General features: G+C 41.2%; 2 protein-coding genes across 2 annotated transcripts; both read right to left on the reverse strand.

The window, feature by feature from the left end:
* Positions 1-1435: 1435 nt before the first annotated feature.
* On the reverse strand, positions 1436-7823 carry nfil3-4 (nuclear factor, interleukin 3 regulated, member 4). The gene is made up of 2 exons (XM_031864136.1): positions 7544-7823; positions 1436-3064 (listed from the first exon to the last, which is right to left on the reverse strand). Exon 2 carries the CDS (start codon positions 3035-3037, stop codon positions 2285-2287), a length of 753 nt encoding a protein of 250 aa, XP_031719996.1. The 5' UTR covers positions 3038-3064; positions 7544-7823; the 3' UTR covers positions 1436-2284.
* A 1982-nt stretch (positions 7824-9805) lies between these two features.
* On the reverse strand, positions 9806-12355 carry LOC116392651 (uncharacterized). The gene is made up of 2 exons (XM_031864330.1): positions 12264-12355; positions 9806-11727 (listed from the first exon to the last, which is right to left on the reverse strand). Exon 2 carries the CDS (start codon positions 11721-11723, stop codon positions 10680-10682), a length of 1044 nt encoding a protein of 347 aa, XP_031720190.1. The 5' UTR covers positions 11724-11727; positions 12264-12355; the 3' UTR covers positions 9806-10679.
* Positions 12356-18700: the final 6345 nt, after the last annotated feature.

Here is an 18700-nt window from a genome sequence, read left to right on the forward strand (position 1 = left end):
AGCATAATGGTTTGGACATAAGGGGTCTTGCTGCTGACGTTGTCCCACTTGTGTATAACTTGACATTCAATGCAATCTGTAGCCAAGAGATGTTCTTTATTTTAACAACATTGTCATACACCATCAACCCCCCCTTTATTATAATGTACTCACTGACAAACTTTTACACGACTACCATTTCTTTAAAGTAATTGAAGTAACATTACTTTACATATTGTGGTAGGCCTACTCTTTCCACCTCTGGTGACATTTTGAATTTATTATAATGTAACTTATAGAACCAGGTGACAACAGAAAGCAGGTTGGAAACACCATTAAGGTTCATGCAGCCAAAACAGCATTTATATAGCAACCTGCATTCTAGAGAAATTCAATTCTTCGTGGTGTGAGAGAAGGGGCTGGATGTGGAGCTTTGTCTGAATAGCACACAGTGGCAACTGGCGAGATGGATTAAGAAGGAAGTGGTAGAAGTTTAACTGATCGCTATAAAACGATTCGGCTTGATAGTCGTTGAGAGTTCGTCAAAGGGTTGGATGGACAAAGTCTTGAAAGTCTTTATTTTTGGGGGGTGAGATGGATACGTAGCCAGTGGCATGTTTTCCACAACAAGAAAGGTCTAATTGATGGAGTCTCACCCAAAGTGAATGCAAAAGAGGTTTTAAGAGTGAAATAGAGGTTTGTTTGTAAGTTGCCAGACGGAGTGTGATATATATATATATATTTGCATATATATATATGTGTATATATATGCATATATATAAAAAAAAACATTCCTGTCATCCCACTAAGCCCTCTGGGGCAAATTGCACTTAGTGCAAACGCTTAACGAATGCTTCAGGTCTTGTCCGGGCAGCATTCTACCATGGAAATCTAATGTGCACTTTCGTCAAACATTTATATGATCCTTCGTACAGTGTATATATATACAGTGTGTATATATATATATATATATATATATATATATATACAGTATAAAATGTGGCCTCGTTTCCAGCATATCATGGATCTGCCTAACGGCACTTTTAACTAATTGCTGCTTCAATTGCCGTGTTTGATCGTCATGACCACAGCAGCTAATAAATTATTGCATTCCTGGCCATAAACAAAAATGTTATGGGCCAAGGCTCCGTTTTCTTTGACGGTGTGTTTGGAGTTTGTCTTTGAGCCAGCGGGACGGGCTGTTTGCTCGGCCAGCAGCACTGTTGCCATCAGGGCTGTTAAGCAAAGAGCCGGTAACCTGCCGCAGGCTGCGGTGCTGCGGACACACAAACGCACTGAAAGAAACCACAGATGGGAGAAAGAAGAGAGCAGTAAGCTGCCGCCTCTGTACCTGCTGCAATGGTTTTACTCTTGGTCTCTGGAGCATGCACAGGCCTTCAGTCTGCCCAAAGGCTTCACAGCATTGTAGCAGTTAGTGTCACTGACTCTCATCTTGGTGTCTGGGTTATGAATGAAGAGAGGACTACTATGTATGTTAAAAAAAAGAATGACAAACTTAAAGATTGATTTGTTTTAATCTTTTTTTTAATGTGATATATGTATTCAACACAATGTTGCCCCCAAGGTTATTGGAATATTAGATGATTCAAACACACTGTGGCCACAGTACAGAGGGAGGTGACTATTTCTGCCTACACAGGAAAAGAAATACATCATCATACTTCTCTGTTTCCATCTGGAGCCAGTCAGGGGTTAAACCCCATGTTGTCTTTTTTTTATTGTCTGCAGGTTTATCTCTTTAAATAAACAAAATAAAAAGATTTCATCTGGAGCAATACATGTTTTCAACTGCATTTCGTGTATGAAAAACGGAGGGTAACGCGTGAATCCAAATAATGTAGTCCAGACTGCAACTAATGGTTAACAGATGTACATTAGCACCAATTACTTTGACATCAAATCAAACACACAGAGGAGAACTGAAGTAGCTTCAGACACACACAGCAAAGCGTGCTGTGAACTTGTACATGAATGGAATCTATTGAAACACCATTAACTTTTTTTATGGGAGTGCTTTATTCAGTGCATTTTCATCTTGCCCGCCTGCAAAATGTCATTACTCTTCTACTCTGGACTGCAGCCCTAACATTCAGATAAGTGAGCGACATGGCAAATGTAGAGTGTGTACACTTTTAAATTGTGCTTCTTTGAAATCAACACGCAAGCACTGTTAATTCACACAAATAGAGCTGTTAAAGTTACAACTTCAGCCGGGATATTTGAAGCGAAATGAAGAATTTGTTTTTTTAGTCAATCAATCTGTACACTAGATACACACCTTCAGTCAGTCGGACATGTATTGTCTTGGTGGAGAGTAGTTTCTGTGTCCTCTTGAGGTGATTTTGCGAGGTGGAGCAGGGAAGGACGGGGACGACACCCCCGGGACCTGCTGCTCCTCCTCATCTGAGGCCGCTCTGGTAGGAATGGGCTTCAGCAGGGGAGCTCCAGGAAGGGATGAATAGGTGGGCAGATTTTGAGGGAGGATAAGGGGAGCGAGGAGAGCAGACCCGGCACTACCGGACGTGTTCAAATACGAATAGCTTCTCATGGTGTGGAGGGCGTACGCGGGGATGAAGACGGGGAGAGGAGGTTGGTGTCTTGGCATGACGGAAGAGTCTCTGCCACCCCAGTAGTAGTCCCTCTGCAGGGACGGGTGGTATGTGCCAGTGGCAGTGATAGGCTGGGTGCTGCTGTGGACGTGGTGCTGCGGCTGGTTACTCTGGTGGGCAGTGTAGGCCGCAGTGTGGACCAGGCCGAAGCGCAACTTGATGGCCATTAACTCGGTGCTAAGCCGGCTGTTTTCTTCTTTCAGGGCGGTGAGATGAGTCTCCAGCACGTAGTCGTTCATCCTCCTCTTCTCCCGGGACCGCTTGGCCGCCTCGTTGTTCTTGAGGCGTTTCTCCCAGTAGAGGGCGTCCTTCTTCTCCTCGGGTATGAACTCCCTTTTGCGTCGGTGGCCCCTACGCACCAGTTCCTCTTCCACTTGTAAAATGTGGTCGTCTTGGCCTCCGTGAAAAGGTGATGACGAGGACTCCATGGTAGAGCAATAATGAATAACAGAGACCTGAAATCAAGAGGAGGAGAGGTTTTAGTCTTGTGTGGGAGGTTGAGTAATACAGTTGCTTCTTTATTGTGTAACGGCTTATCTGATTTGAGTTTTACCTCATCTTATCTTGGTTTGTCTTCGATGAAAGCTCTATAGTGTTTCTGAATGCGGTGGCAACTGGAGTCTGTGAGACCGCTGACAATCTACACCTGATATCCACATCTGTCTGCTGTGGGTCACGTTGAAGTTTATTCCGTGTAACCGCAACAATACAAATACTGCAACTGAGTTGGTTTGGAATGGCATTGAAAAAAAACGAAATGCTGAATATAGTATCTTAGATTATCGGAGTATTTAGAATATGTACCCTGATTTGTGATTTTACACCCACTTATGTTTGCCATGTAAAGCACCAAAGGACGCCAGTCTACCACAAAACCAGTAACGGGGTATAAGGCGCCGCTTCTTTTCTCTCCGAAAAGCTGTGGAGGCCACTACTCGGTTGCACCTATTAACTCTGTCTAGCACCTCCAGCGCTCAAACCCCCTTTCTGACCTCGGCTCACCTACCTGTCTAGACCACGTGGGAACATGTGACTGGGGGAAAGTAGCAGACATGGAAGAATGCGTTTGATAATCAATATGCTGTTATATACAGTTGTTTACAGCCGTGAATTCATGCAGCAAAAATCAAACCTATAGTTCGTCTTTGTTTCAAACAGCAGCTACTGCACTGATCTGCACCACAGGCTGCTGAGAGCTCAATTTGGACTGATTAGTCTCATCCATAACAGTGACTTCGCTGTCCCTGTTTTTGCAAAGTATATAAAAAATTATTTGTGGAAATGAATACATTCCTTGATATTACAGAATGTTTAGGTCTTTTGTAGAGGAAATGATATACTGTAGCTATTCACCATCAAGCCCATTCTTTATTGGAGTTTGAGTCTGACAATGCTTTGTTTCTCACTCTATCTCCCCCATCTTCCTCTCTGATGGACCAGCTCCGTCTCTTCTTCATCTCTTTTATCTACTTGCATCATACAACTCTTCTTCATTGCGGGGGAAGAAGAGGCAGAGAGTAAAGGGCTTGTCCATTTGTTTGCATAAGGCCGAAGGTAAAATCGAACAGGAAGATATTTTTGATAACCAGTCTGAGGAATGCTGTCGGCTTTTACTATAGAGTCTTTCAGTCGCGTGGGTTTGTGAGTGGTTTAATGGGAAGCTGTGCGAGAAAGATGAACATTGTGTTGAAACCACAGCCACTGTGCGTGCAATCATATACCCACACAGACTGGTGCGCACACATCACGCTGACACACGCCTTTCAACTCATTGATGTTTCCCCCGCACCTTATTCTTGTGAACAAACACCATAGCAGACAAGTCCATTTCTAATCGGACATCATACATGCTTGCAGCTAAGTGCGACACCTTTTTTATAAAAGTTCACTCTGGATTTCACACAAGAGGAACCGAAGCAGAAACCATAACTTCACAGTCTATTACCTCTAAAATGATCATGCAGTGTCTTGTTTAGTTAGTCAGTTCTCATTTTTATTTCTGTCACACTACGACCAACTTCTCAGCATATTCACTAAACCAATCTAGTCTTGTGCCAGTCAGGCAGAACCAGAGGCATCAAAACAAAAGTTGCAAAGAGGCCATGAGCCCTGTGTGCGGTGGTGAGAGCGCACATCAGGTTATAAATATTCAAGCCTGTGCCCAGTGAGAACGTAGAGCCGAAGCCCCGGTGTGTTTGTTTGTTGTGTGAGAACACGCACGCCTGCATACGTGTGTGTGTGTGTGTGTGTGTGTGTGTGTGTGTGTGTGTGAGACACAAAGACTACTAAGCGTTGCATGCTCTGTGCTAGCAAACCCAAAAAAAGCAACAGCAGGAAGACGGAACACAATAATCACACAGGGAGACAGAGAGCATATGAAAAAAAGGGAGGGTTCCTGAGTGAAATCTCTCTTGAGGCCGAGCCCGCTGTGCTCACTACTCTGCTGCACATTTGCACCTGTTTCTTATTGACTAATTATAGCCAGCCTGCTTTTTAGTAAGGAACTCTCGAACTTCTTCTTTTTTTCTTCTATCCGTTTTCTCTTACTCTACCATCTGCTGTTGTGTTGCTGTGCACCCTGGCAGCTATTGTTAAAATAACTATACCTCCTCTACTGTAGAGAAACTGGTCAGTCCGTACTTTGTGGCTTTCCACCTCGCATGTTTTTTTCGTAAACTGCCACTGTGGAAATTTGAGTGAATGAATGCTCTCTTGGGGGAATAAAATAATTTGCCACTGTTCTTGGCTTGAATTGTCCGTTAACGGATGAATTCCTTGATGGGCAGCGCTTTTAACTCACAGCACCATCTTATATGTGTTTTTAAATGGAAAGCCCCACAAAACCACAGAATTCACTTTTTTAAAACTGATTACTAAAGATGGAAATTAAACTGAGATCTAAGTATTTATGGCATCAGGAAAAGAGGAAACAAATTGAAAAAAATGTTTAACACTTTCTATGGCACCTATGTCTATAATGCATTATAAACAGCTTAAAGTTCTAGGGCTCATTCATATTCATAAGGCATAATAACAGTAATCAAAACACATTATAAAGCATTTGAAAATGACTATAAAGTCAAGTATTAAAATACTTTATACTTGCTGGTAACTCACTGATATTTGTTTGTGTATTATAGTTCCCATATTCTTTTATTATACATTATAATAATATGTTATAAGTTGCTCTCAGTGGTAAAAATGAATAATTTCATCTAGTAGGGCCTCATTCCTTTAGTCTGATTAGTTGACTAATTGGTTAGTTTGGTCTGAGTCATTTTTAATGATGACTTATTTCCAAGAATCTTTGGTTACCAGCTCATCTCTGATAACCTTGTCTTGACCTACTTTACAAAAAATGCTGTATAATGTGTTATGATTTTTGTTATAAAGCATTATGAGTGCTTTAAACTATAATTATACACTGCTATAATCAAATAATAACTAATTATAAGTATGTTTATAATGCATTAAAGGCATGGGCGAGTGTTTTACCATTCTATACAGTATGATGCTTTAAAGGGATATTCCCCAATAATCTATATAGTTACATGTTTACTTTGTTTTTTGGAAACTGGATTGCACTTCAAACCATAGATGTGATGTATTGAAAGCTCTAGATATGAACGTACCTGTCAGACGGTGTGAGACGGGTTGTGCAATTTCAAGTAAGCCGCATTCCTTGAAATAGTGAAATTACTCTCATAGAGTTAAGAAGGAGGACCTCTGTTTCTCAGTTTGAATACACGAGGCTGCTGCAGCCGATAAACAGAGAATCACAGTTTCTCATGTGGTGTTTGCAGCCCATCTCAATCTTTGTACACGTGTGTTGTGCAACCAGGACCAAAAAATATCCTGTAAAATAAAATATCTTTCATAATAATTCATACTGAGTGACCAAAACAGTAGAAACGCATATCTACAATACAATAGCACGGAATCGTGACCTCGAGGGCCTTGAACTTGACTTGGACAATATTTGCAGGTTAAGCTGCAGCTAAGAAGACCGTCATTTTTAATTTTTTTTAATATATATTTTTTAATTTAATTTAATTTATTTAAATGGTGATTTGTTATTAATTATTTAATGAATTTTTAAAAAAAAATTTAAATTGTGATTTGTATATATTTGTGTTAAATATTGTTTGTATGTGCAAAAATCCTTGTTTATGGTAACTCGTGTATGATTAAAAAGTTGACACTATCATCTTTCTGAAGGATTTTTTGCAGACCTGTTACACTAAAGAACATCATTCTACTTTTGTAGTGTAAAAATTCCCCCATGATTAAATATTAATATTACAGTTTGCATGACAGACTTTTGTGTTAGGGGCTACTTCTGGTATCATCAAGCTATACAGGGATTTAATCCCAAAAGATCAATAATGACCATTAGAATCACACTGTTCTAATTGGTTTCACAAGTTTAGTTACTTTAGTTACAGCTTTGGCCAATTTATAAAAACATTATCAATATTTGACTTGAAGGACTTTTGCAATATGAACTCACCATGTCCAAAACTGTCTTCTAAGTTATCTTGATATTTACAAGGTACTAACACTTCCTCTTCCTCAAACTCATACTTAACAGATAATATAGAGTAACACGTTCTGCTAATCTGTTCTGAATTGATTGATTTTGTTTTGATAACCTCTGTATTAAAAACTGAAAAGCCTGGTCTCTTATTCCTGTATTTTGGCAACATGAAAAATGTTTGACGTTGACTAAAACTTTAGCGAGTTGACCACCGATTTTACAGCACACAACATTGAGTTGTAGTGCGATCAGCACAAGAGAATGGTAGTATGTGTATTAAAAAAACCGCCTACTCTTTGGTCACTAACGGCTAAACCATTTCCTCCCTTTTATCTGGTGCCCGTTTACATACATGGTCCAAACCGCTCTAAATGTGAAAATGAACTGGAGGCCTTACCTTCAACTGGAGTGTGCAGAAAGTCCGCGACCTAATTCAGCGTTATCTCTCTCTCACCCGGCGATAAACACACAACTCAGAGCAGTGAACTCTCCTTTGAGACGGGCGTCATGAGATTGATGCACATACGAGCAGAGGGGGGCTCATCATGTCTTGTTGCTCTCAGTCCGATCTCCTTCTTTGCTGTCTCTGTTGTCACATGCAAAGTGTCTGACTGGCCCCCTTGATCTTGATAGTGTTGTGGTGTCATAGGCTTTCCTACACAGGGTTCTCACCTGTTCCATGCTGTCAGTTTCAAACAGACACGTTTTGAATGCTAAAATTACAGAAGGATGTGCATTTAACACCCCCAGAGTATAGTAATACACCATTATTTAATGAAGTAAATCCACGCATTTTGTTTTGTCTCTGCAGTGTGTTTCTGTACCGTCGCTGCATTATGACGTGTTTTGGTTTCAATGACACGTTTTAAACACGCATGTTTACATGTCCGGTGCTTACTTGATGCTTCTCTCCAGAAACAACTTAAACTTAGCAGCAGTACAAGAGACTAAGCCTCAACACCCGGGGAAAAAATAGCGTTTAGAGTTATGCGTCTTTCAGATATTTACGGTGAAGCGTAACTGAGACGAGTAAAGTGAAGTGACAGTCTGATCATTTGTTCTGTACATGTTAAATAAATCTTTGGCACCTCAGATTCACAGAAAAAAAAGAGAAGTGTTTGTCACTTATCAGCGGAGATGTCAAAGTTGCAACTAACTGTCTACATTTGATATCTTCTCACTGATCTGCTTTTTAAAACGCACCATAGAACCACTTCTTGTATATTAAAGAAAATTGTCTTGGCATTTTAGGATACTTTTACCTCAACCCCCGTTTCTATGTATAGACATTGTCACATGTAGACCAGTAAGCTGTTTGCTTCCTGTTATGATGCGCTTAAAGTATTAATGTTAGAAGAAAATAGAGGTCCAAATTTTTTTATTTTCTAAATTTTCAAAAAAATTTCCTAAATCTTCCTCACATTCCTTATCTCCTGTTGCAAAGTTCCTACATCAGCAAAACACATTCAATTGATTTTAGTTTGGGAAAACAAGTTAAAGGTCTGTTATTTTACAAACGATTGTGTACAAAACCTAACGAGGTTAGAAATATTCCTTACATTAGTCATTTAGCAGTCGCTTTTATCCAAAGCGACTTGTGTATTCAACATAGGTATTCAAGAGAACTACTAGTCACCAGAAGTCACAAGTGCATCATAAGAGCATAAACCAGAGCAAAAGTACAGAAACAAACTAATACAAATACAATAAGTGCAACAAACTAATATGAATACAATAAGTGCTCAGGGTAGTACTTCTTGAAGGTTCAAACGTTGTCATCAGTGCAACAGATGATATTAAATACAAATTGTTCAAAAAATGATTGGATTCGACACCAACTTGTTTTAACTCTGCCTTTGTTACTGAATAAAAATCCAGGATGTGCTACCTCTTCACTTTATTTCATTTTGTTCAAACTTATGTTTTCCAGTGTTTACTTTATTCACCTCTTAATAATAGCATGTTGGCATCTTGCCCCACAATAACAACATACATAGATATGGGAGAGGCAGAAATGACAACTATATTTTTAGGAAACAATAGCCCTCTGGTTTGAGTCTCCACCAATGTTGTGTTGTGGCGCCCTCTGCTGGTGGCCTCGGGAACATCGGGACCACCTGTTACGAAGCCATTACAGAATATGGTTCAGAGGTGACATGACAACCAGGAGGAATGAAAACGTTTAAGACAACTCTTTTGTCACCACAGCAATAAACACAGCCAAAGCACCATATATGAAGCATATCTTTAGCCTACTTTATAAAAACTTTCATGAAAAGTGAAACTTTTTTGAAGCAGGCTCAAGATGATTGGCTTGTGAAAATCCACCTGCCTGCTAGTACAGTTTTATTCAAGTTTATTTGAGAGAGACGGTTTGAGTGAATAGACTTTCAATGGATGGATTTTCCCTGCAGTGCATGCAATGGAATAAAAGCTTAGACGCTTCCACCACAGTGTTGCCGTCATTTGCACCAATCTTGCTGCAGCCTCCTATGCGTAATATAGGCCTGAATTACCAGAAATAAACAATACATAGGTAGGAGATTACTATATTTTGGATCATCATATAACTTTTTTTAAACTTTGGGATTCTTCCCCCCCCCCCCAAATGCCATTTTAGGACCTGCTGATCTTTAAAATATCAATCAGTCTTTTATTTCTCCAACCTTTGCTGAAGAAACATTTTGCAGATCTATGACATAAACTGTTGACAATTTCATTAAAGGTGAAAAAAATAATGTAATCATGTATTTGGCAATACAGACGTGCACATGCAGTCATTTTGCAAGCATTTAGTCATTGTATTGATATCCAGACTTAAACAAAAATTAAAGCACAAAAGAACTGCGTCCCCTCTTGCAACAGAGGACGGTGCTACAGAGCTGCAAGCCTACAAATGAGCGGTTCAACGTTTGTTTTTCCATTGAATCACAGGCTGCTGGGAAATCACGCAGTGCGGATAAAGGGAAATGCCACGCACTCAGTTTCGCTGGCGAAGTTGTTCACCGCAGATAAACAGTATAAAAAAAAAAGAAATCACAAATTATGAATCTTAACCCCACCACAATCTACCCAATATGCCTCTAATATATTCAGAACAAAAAAGACCTGGAATGACGTTTTTAATCGTCAGTCGTTATTACTTTCATGAATCAAAGTGTACTTAATGAAATATTTGAAACTGGCTGCATTATTATATTGCTAACAAAGTTTACAGAGTTATTCTAAAGCACTGGTCTGTGCATGCAATGTAACCGCTGATAGAAGAAAATAGAAACACGTTTGAAACCACAGAAAGCAGATAGCAAATCCACACAGTGGGCTGCATTAGAATATTCTGTATATTACGGTACAGCTTGAGCCCGCTGTAATCTGAGCAAATATGACCCAGTCATTGAACAATATTGAACTTTTTAAACCCTTGTTGTCAAATTATAAAGGCTCTTTTGTATTAATTGGCTGTTTTTTAAATAATCCACAGCTGTAATTACATTTTTATAAGACATCAAATGCACAGTATAGGCTTTGTTTTGTCAGCGTCCATCAGCACTGAGGTGTAGCCCCGCCGGTGCACGGCTCTTGAACAGAGTGTCCGCCTCCACGCCGAGACCCTGGCCTGGTTTCTCACGTATGTAGAGAGGCAGGTCCGGGTAGACGGCCGGTGGGGCCAGATAGGACGACCGCCAAGGCAGCAGAAAGTTATTGTACATCACTGCCGAGTGATTGAGATGGGGCACCAGCCAGTTCCTGTGTGACAGGATTGACGAGTGGCGGAGTGCGTCAGGCGTGGATGTGAATGCCTCGGCGGGGTTGTGGATGTCGTCGCTGGAGGAGACCTGTCGCTGAGCCTCCATCTCTGCTGACCTCCCAGCCTCCAACGCAGCTCCGGGAGAGAGGCCGCAGGGGGTGATGCCTCGCTGCGTGCCACAGTTGTGATAACCGTGTGGAGTAAAACCACCAACGCCTCTTGGTGAGCTCAAGCAAGGCATCTTGGCCTGAAACGGGTGGATGGCTGTTTCTTGTTGCCTCACGCCCAGGAATGAAGCCAGGCCACCGCCACTGCTGTGGCCCCAGAGTCGTGGCTGGAAGAGGGCAGGGGAGTGAACCGGTCGAGGTGATGGGGGCAAAGTAGAACCCGGTGCGGAGGCCGCTTTGCTCCTTTCTGCCCTCAGGTCGCCTCGATACTGCATGCTGAGCACCTGCGCGCGCAGCTGCGCGTTCTCCTCGCTCAGAACCAGCAGCTGACCCTCCAGCATCAGGTCGCTCAGCCTCCTCTTCTCCCTGGACCGCTTGGCCGCCACGTTGTTCTTGAGTCGCTTGTCCCAGTAGGCGGAATCCTTCTTGTCCGGGGGGATCATCTCCCTCTTGCGGCGTGCCGCGGGACCGCTCGCGTTGGCCCGCAAACGCAGGAGACGGTGAGTCAGCAGGGAGGACCGTGTCACCGGGAAGAGGAGTCCCGGGTCCGGATCGGGCTCCACGTAGCCCCCGCTCTCGACTGAGGAGGAGGAGGAGGCGGAAGAGGAGGGCTGGCACGGAGCAGCTGCCCCGTGACCGTCGGGGCTCCTCGAGGTGGCCATGGAACTGCAATATAAAGTTGTTGTTGTTGTTTTTTACAACAACAAAAAGTACATTTCGCATTACACTTGAACGTACATTTTATGTTTGAAGTACATTTTAGGCTATTTGGATAAACTTTTTCTGCCGGATTTTAACGTGGTGGAGCATTTTGCATTGCGGAAAGGAACAATCTTTATTTTCGGTGAACAGAAAACACGAGAATAAAGCATTGGAAATTATAGCCAAAAAGTCCTGTTAATTGTAACCAGATAACAGTTTACCAAATGTTAGTGTTGATTAATAGCATTTAATGTCTTGTCTCTCACAAACCAAGTCAAAGCTGACGGTAAGACTGTTGCACTTAAACTCGCTGCACTGACCTGAATACAAATGAGGACACTTGTGGGACGATTTGGCGGACAGGATGGACTTTGAGAGAGCTTCTTGTAATTCTACAACACACACACACACTGTTTGGCGTATAATACTCAAAATAATTAAATATCAACAAGTGTGTGTGTGTGGATGTTACGTGTTTGCCCAGAGAAGGCTGCGCTTACCTGTCAATCACAATCAGCGGTGCTGAAGAGAGAGCAGAGCTGCTGGCCCCGCGCGCACATTATACCGAATGCGTGCAGCCAATCGTGTTGTGTTCTCGTGCTGTTTAGTTTAATATGTGTGGATCGGCAAGTTCACTTTGGAGAGCGGAAGTCCAAGACACCATGTGTGGTCACGATCAAAGCAACAAGTGACAGCGAGATGAGTCACTTCGGATCATTTGCCCTACTTTATTTATCGTTCTTGTTACTGCACATTGATGCGCATGATCATCTACACATTGGCTGCAGAACAGTACGTTGATGCAGCTGGTTAAGCCTAATAGTATAGCCTATACAGCAGACATTGCATGAGGAGTTGCATTAAAAAAAACTAATAAATATGGTGAGTGATTTAAAAAAAGTAAATTCTATAGCAGGGGCGTTTCTAGGATTCAAAGAAAGGGGGGGCTTAGCCCCAAGGGGAGTGGCATGTTTGCGCACAGCATTTTTTTTTGGGGCCGTGGATATCCATTGTTTCAGACAGTTCATAGATTGGTTCAATCAGAAAGAGTGGGATTTTGCTCTGTAGGTTTACTTGCATTCAGTATACGATAACGCAAGAGACAGAATTTGAGGGTCATAGTGAAATTTGACAACACAAATATGAACTTTTCTCAAACAAAGAATATCCGCGTCTCTCCCAAATCCTAATTCTTAAAGGGACCGCACACAATGGATGGAGAATGGACCTGACAGTGTCAACTTTATATTGTCAAGTATGATGATGGCTATTGGATTGTAATTTGAAGGGGGAGAAAACATACAAACCAGAACGCACGCACATATGTAGCATGTTAGAGTTATAAATAACTTGTCCATGTGAGAAACAATAGTTTAATTTAATGACATCACCAAAATAAATATATGTTTTTTTTTCTTCTTTTTTTCTTTTTTTAAGCCAATAATGCCAAATTATTTGGGCGGGCTGAAGAACATTTGAGGGGGTTTTCAGCCCCCCTAAAATAGGCCTAACGACGCCCCTGTTCTATAGCTTATAGAAATTTGATTAATCAGAAACTTATTTTTTTTTATTTTTTTTTTTTTTTAACTGAATTGAAAATAAAATCTGAAATAAATGAGAGGTATAATATATGTAATTAGAAATGTTTATTTAATATGGTAATTTAGTGATAAATTAACCCGTTTGCACCTTAAAACATTATTGACATCCTCCAAAGTTGCTCTCAATCTACAATGCTCTGTTGCTCAGCATAAGAACTTGTGGATCCTATTTCTCTTCAGATGGAAGACTTCTCCCATGTCAATGGGAAAATGATTTTAGCTGAATCTGAATGCCCAACAGTACATTTTGCATCTGTAACTCCTCCCCTCTGTAACACATGTGCCCACAGTGACATTTCTGATTGGTCATACTAACCTAATGTCAGTGTTTAAAGAATGTCACCAAATTGTATGTTTGCAAACTTTGGGATTCAGAGCATTAATATAGCAGAAAACGACTAATTGCTAAAGATATAGTGGAGCGGGCTGGTCTAATCCAGCGTTCTTAGCAATACCTACTAAAAAAATAATGAGCCCTAATTCGTAGATAGCCCACCAAATATTTCCGTATGTTATCCACATAATCTTGAACGATCCTAAACTAAGTGGTTTTGTTGCCTAAGCCTATAACTGAGTTTCCTGTGAAGACAGAAGTGTATTTTGAAAATACACTATGCATGTATTGAGCAAAAATTGACACATGTTGCTGGCTGTCGTGGAAGGCTAACGCTGTTAGCTCAGTCGTGTTGCTGTTTCCGTTGTTTGCACTGCTAGCTGCTAGCCGCCGGCTAGATGATGTGTTGCATTCTGGCTTTTCAAGATTTTTTGAATTAGCTAAGTTCCTTAAAGGGTCATCGTTGGTCAAAGGCGATGCACAATTCTTTGACGCCTCTTAATTTCGTACTTCATTTTTTAAAGTATTGAGAGATTTTTACATTTGTTTGGCGGTGCATTGACCATTTTGTGAAAGCAAAACATCTGCTCATATGGATGAATTATGGATGCTCCGCATGGTCCGTCCCTATTGGTTAGTCCTTTGATCCATCAGTCCAAACAACACTTCAGAGAGAGTTTATGTTGGCCTTAAAACCAATGAGCCACACCTGTACTTTGATGGTAATGCTAACATGTTATGCTAAATGTTACGTGTGCTCATATGTCAGATTGTGTGATCTTCTTGTATGTTCAATTCTTGCATTTTCTTATTTGAAAGTCTGGAGCCTAACGCATACCAGTATGACCTCAATCGAGTCCGTCCTCATCGCCTCAGTAATTGTCTGGGTGTGCAACGAGGTGTCTTGCGTTGGAGAAAACCCAAAATATCAGCTGCAAACCTCCCCACCACGATAGACCTCAGCATGATCGAGTCAACACAAGAAGCACCATTGACGTGCTCAGTCTTCCAACATGACCACTTCTTATTTCAAGTTCTGTCATTTTTAAAGAGAAACAGCGGGGCATGAAAACGGCTTTTCCCCCAAAGTGTTGAAGACTGGTCTGAACAGCAGTAAACAATGCCACCAAAATGGAAAACCAAACCACATCATTCAAGATCACTCTTCTGCAGTTTGTGCTGAACATTTCACTGTGGCTTGCCGAGTGTGGGGGCTGTCCAAATCAGCAGGGGGGGATGTCCTCTGAGCCATCAGCTCTGTGTTTTCAGAAAATTCCAGCAGATTTTTCTTTCTGACTCACTGTAACCAGACACCGCAGTCAGCCATGTTCCAACACTCAGGTTAGTCTCTCAGTAACAGTTAGTCTCCAGATTTCTAAAGAGGTAAAAACATATGAGATTGCATTGATTCATGCTGATTAGTCTGAAGGGTTTGATGAGAAGTAAACATATAAACATGTGTTCCAAAACCTATACTAACATACTTTTTAGCATGCAAGAGAAAGATTTAGTATGTACCAATACGTAGTCTGTCACATGCAGTATGCCAAAAATACCAGTATGACCTACTGTGTCCGGTCGGTTTTTGCAGTATTGAAGCCAGCAGTCTTCTCTGGCTATTCTGGCCCACAATCCTCTGCACAGCGGATATATGGGCAAGAGGGTAAAGGTTTCAAGGTGCAATGTTATGATGAAGAAGAACTGCATCCAGCAGTACCTCCTAAAAGTAAAATTTAAATGATGGTGATTTGGATTTCAGCCATAAACACACGAGTGTCACAGACTGAGCACTTGTGGAAAAATTAAAGTCTATTTATGAAGGTCATGCCATCCAGTACAAATGTCAAATGATACAGGTAATTGTTAATAAGTTATTCAGCTTTGATTGACTTTACTGTTGTTCAGTACTGACTGTATCTGCTCCCTCTGAGGATGACTCACTGCTCAAATGAGCACGACCAGAAAGCATTGCGGTATATCAAGGTATGCCGGCATAAGTTTTACCGCTGCCACTTTCTCATTGTGTGGCAACACCCACATCCTGTTGCAGATGATTTGTCTGTGTGTGTGGATGATTAATCTTGAGCAGTAGAGGGGTTTTATAAGAATACAGTGACCGCCCGGTTCAGTCAACTCTTCTGTCGGAGAGGTAATCATGTCTCGTATACATTTCTCTCATACGGGAGATTGTCCAATGACCACCTTGCTGCTTGTAGCTTTGCTTGTTATCCAAAATAAAGATGCAGTGGGCCTTCCTCGCAAGCCTTTGTTAAAGGTTTTAAATGATACCTTTCTTATTGTCAGCAAAACAATTAGTTTCAATACCTTCCCAGCCGGCCTGTGGCACTCATTTGTTCATACAGAAGACATCGGTCTTTAAAACGGTTCACACATTTATTGATTCATTTTTTAAAGACTACATATTTTCCTTACAGTGTGGGCACTGTAGTTTCAGCAAACACAAGTGAAACAGGACTAATCTCAACTGTGGATTAATACACGTATGGTGCTGGTTTTGACAAAGTGGATGGGACCTGACCATTTGTACCATTTACACTTTTATGTATTTCTAACCATGCTTGTCGAAGGTTTTCGGGCAGCAGTTTATCTGTGTGATCGCAAACACTTACTATTCCGAGTTTGTTTGTGTTTAGCATTATGTTTTCCATCATTTCCTGGTTGATTCAAAGCAAGTATTGTTTAGGTTGTTATTGTTTATTGATTTAGTCTTCAGTTTTGCTGCTAGCCATGCTTTCCAGGAGTCAAAGGGAGATCCAACCAAACCGGCTTTCACGCTTGTGCTGATATTAAAGGGACAGCTCAGATTTTTTTGAAGAGGAGTTGTAGGTACTTATCCACAGTATGGAAACTAAGATAGCTTTTTTTTAATATATATATTTGTTGGTGAATCAGAACTAACCCTTTAAAACACAAAAGTCACACAATCGAGGCAGCGGTATATAACATACACTTGAATTGATATTGACTTTCTTTTAGGTGGCTAAAGCAGTACATTGCTTTGCTCCCTTCCTGTACTTCTGATTTGTTCTCTAAACAGGGGCGTACCGACCGCCATGCACTGACTATTGTTAAGTACCTCCTCATACAAACCCACTTCAAAACATCTGAATCATCCCATTACGGGGATATGGGTTGATGTTTTTTCCTCAATTCAGCCAAGTTAAATGTGGATGTGGGATCGACTCAAATCAAGTCGAAGTGCAAACTTTAATGAAGCAACATGTCAGCCAGTGCAGCGTATCCTCTTTTAACAGTGAGCCTCATTGGTGGGTTTTAGACAACCATGGAGACCGATGGCACAAAGAAAAAAAGATATTTCAAGTGTTAGTTACATCGACAATACGTGTTTGTAGGATGAGGTCATTGTGGGTTTTCCTCTTTCCTTGGGCTGGCATACTGCATTTCATTATTAAGATGTCAAGATGAATGATGATATATATGATCTGCTAAGTCGAAGAAGCAATGTGATAAAAGGGGACACTGTTCACTGTTTTCTCCAGAAATTTGAGTCACGTCCTTTTTAGGTTCAGCATAGTCAAGTTGCATTTGAAATGATTTGACTTCGCTGCCGACAGTTCCAGTTAGAAACCGTCTTCACATTATTTGAGTTCCCGTTAGATAAAAGAAAAAGGAGCAAATATAACTTTTAGAGATCCCTCATTATGTTTTTTGCCGCCGATACTAATTGCGATCGTTCATGATCCATATTGGCAGATACAGATCCCTTTGTGTTGTTTGATTGTGCAGCTGGTCTACAAGGCTCTTTTTTTTGCCACCGTCCCAAAAATCATTTTAACCGCTCTGAAGTCAGTAAACCATAAAAAATTCTAAATGTTATCCTTTTACTTTGTTGTAGTTTATAAAAACACACAATTCAAATGATCAGGAAATACAAGATTATTTATTGATTAAAACAGATCTTGTCATCAGTAGTTTTAATGAGGTATTATATGCTGGTTAGAGCTTAGTGTAAACAGCTCATAATTCATCTCTAATATCTATTTATGTTGTTGTGAAAACATCTCCTTCAAACGACTAGATTTATTCAAGTTTCTCACCAACACCATATTTTACGAGATCACATGTGAACACATCATAACATTATAATTTACCTTCGCCCAAGACTCATTTTCACTGAACAGAGCTTGAACGCATCATGATGTAACCGAACAGAACCTTTGTTCTCCTCGTGTCAGTTTAAACACTTGTTTACAATGTAACATTATCAGAGATCGGCGACTATGGGTACATCCCAAGTCTCTTAATTCTCATTTCCATCTCTGAGGAGCCATGAGCGAGGACCCACGAGAACAGACTTCCAGGAAGTCTTTTAACGGCCGACACGCCCCCTTATTGTTCATCAGTCATGTGATTGGACGCTGCAGCCGATCGGATTGATGAGATTTTTTTCAACATGTAAACAGTGAAGACGGATCACAGAATAAACTCAAGCTTTATATTTGATTCGTTATCTGGTTTAAATAAATGTTCATTGTAGACTGAACAACAAAAGGACCACAAACAACTTTCTGCATTTATTAGAAAGATTTGTATTTTCATGATCTGAACTTTTATTATGGAAACAATTAAAGTCAGAGGGAACTGGAGAGACGAAACACAGATATCTCTATATAAATCTATCTCTATATAAATCTATAGATAGATGGAGAGCGCGTGAGAGCGACTGGGAGAGCGACTGAGAGCGAGCGCGAGAGCGACTGAGAGCGAGCGCGACAGAGCGACAGAGAGACAGAGAGCGCGCGAGAGCGACAGAGAGAGCGCGAGAGCGACAGAGAGAGCGAGTGACAGAGAGAGAGGGAGAGAGAGCGAGCGACAGAGAGAGAGGGAGAGAGAGCGAGCGACAGGGAGAGAGCGCGCGCGAGCGAGCGACAGGGAGAGAGCGCGCGCGAGCGAGAGGGAGGGAGAGAGCGCGCGCGAGCGAGAGGGAGGGAGAGAGCGCGCGCGAGCGAGAGGGAGGGAG

Source organism: Anarrhichthys ocellatus, unplaced genomic scaffold (assembly GCF_004355925.1).
Source record: "Anarrhichthys ocellatus isolate YVR2014 unplaced genomic scaffold, GSC_Weel_1.0 scaffold30, whole genome shotgun sequence".
In the NCBI taxonomy this organism is placed as follows: Eukaryota; Metazoa; Chordata; class Actinopteri; order Perciformes; family Anarhichadidae; genus Anarrhichthys; species Anarrhichthys ocellatus.

What these genes read in the sequence shown, in the direction of transcription:
- nfil3-4 (XM_031864136.1), bottom strand. Translation starts at nt 3,037, where the DNA reads ATGGAGTCCTCGTCATCACCTTTTCACGGAGGCCAAGACGACCACATT.
- LOC116392651 (XM_031864330.1), bottom strand. Translation starts at nt 11,723, where the DNA reads ATGGCCACCTCGAGGAGCCCCGACGGTCACGGGGCAGCTGCTCCGTGC.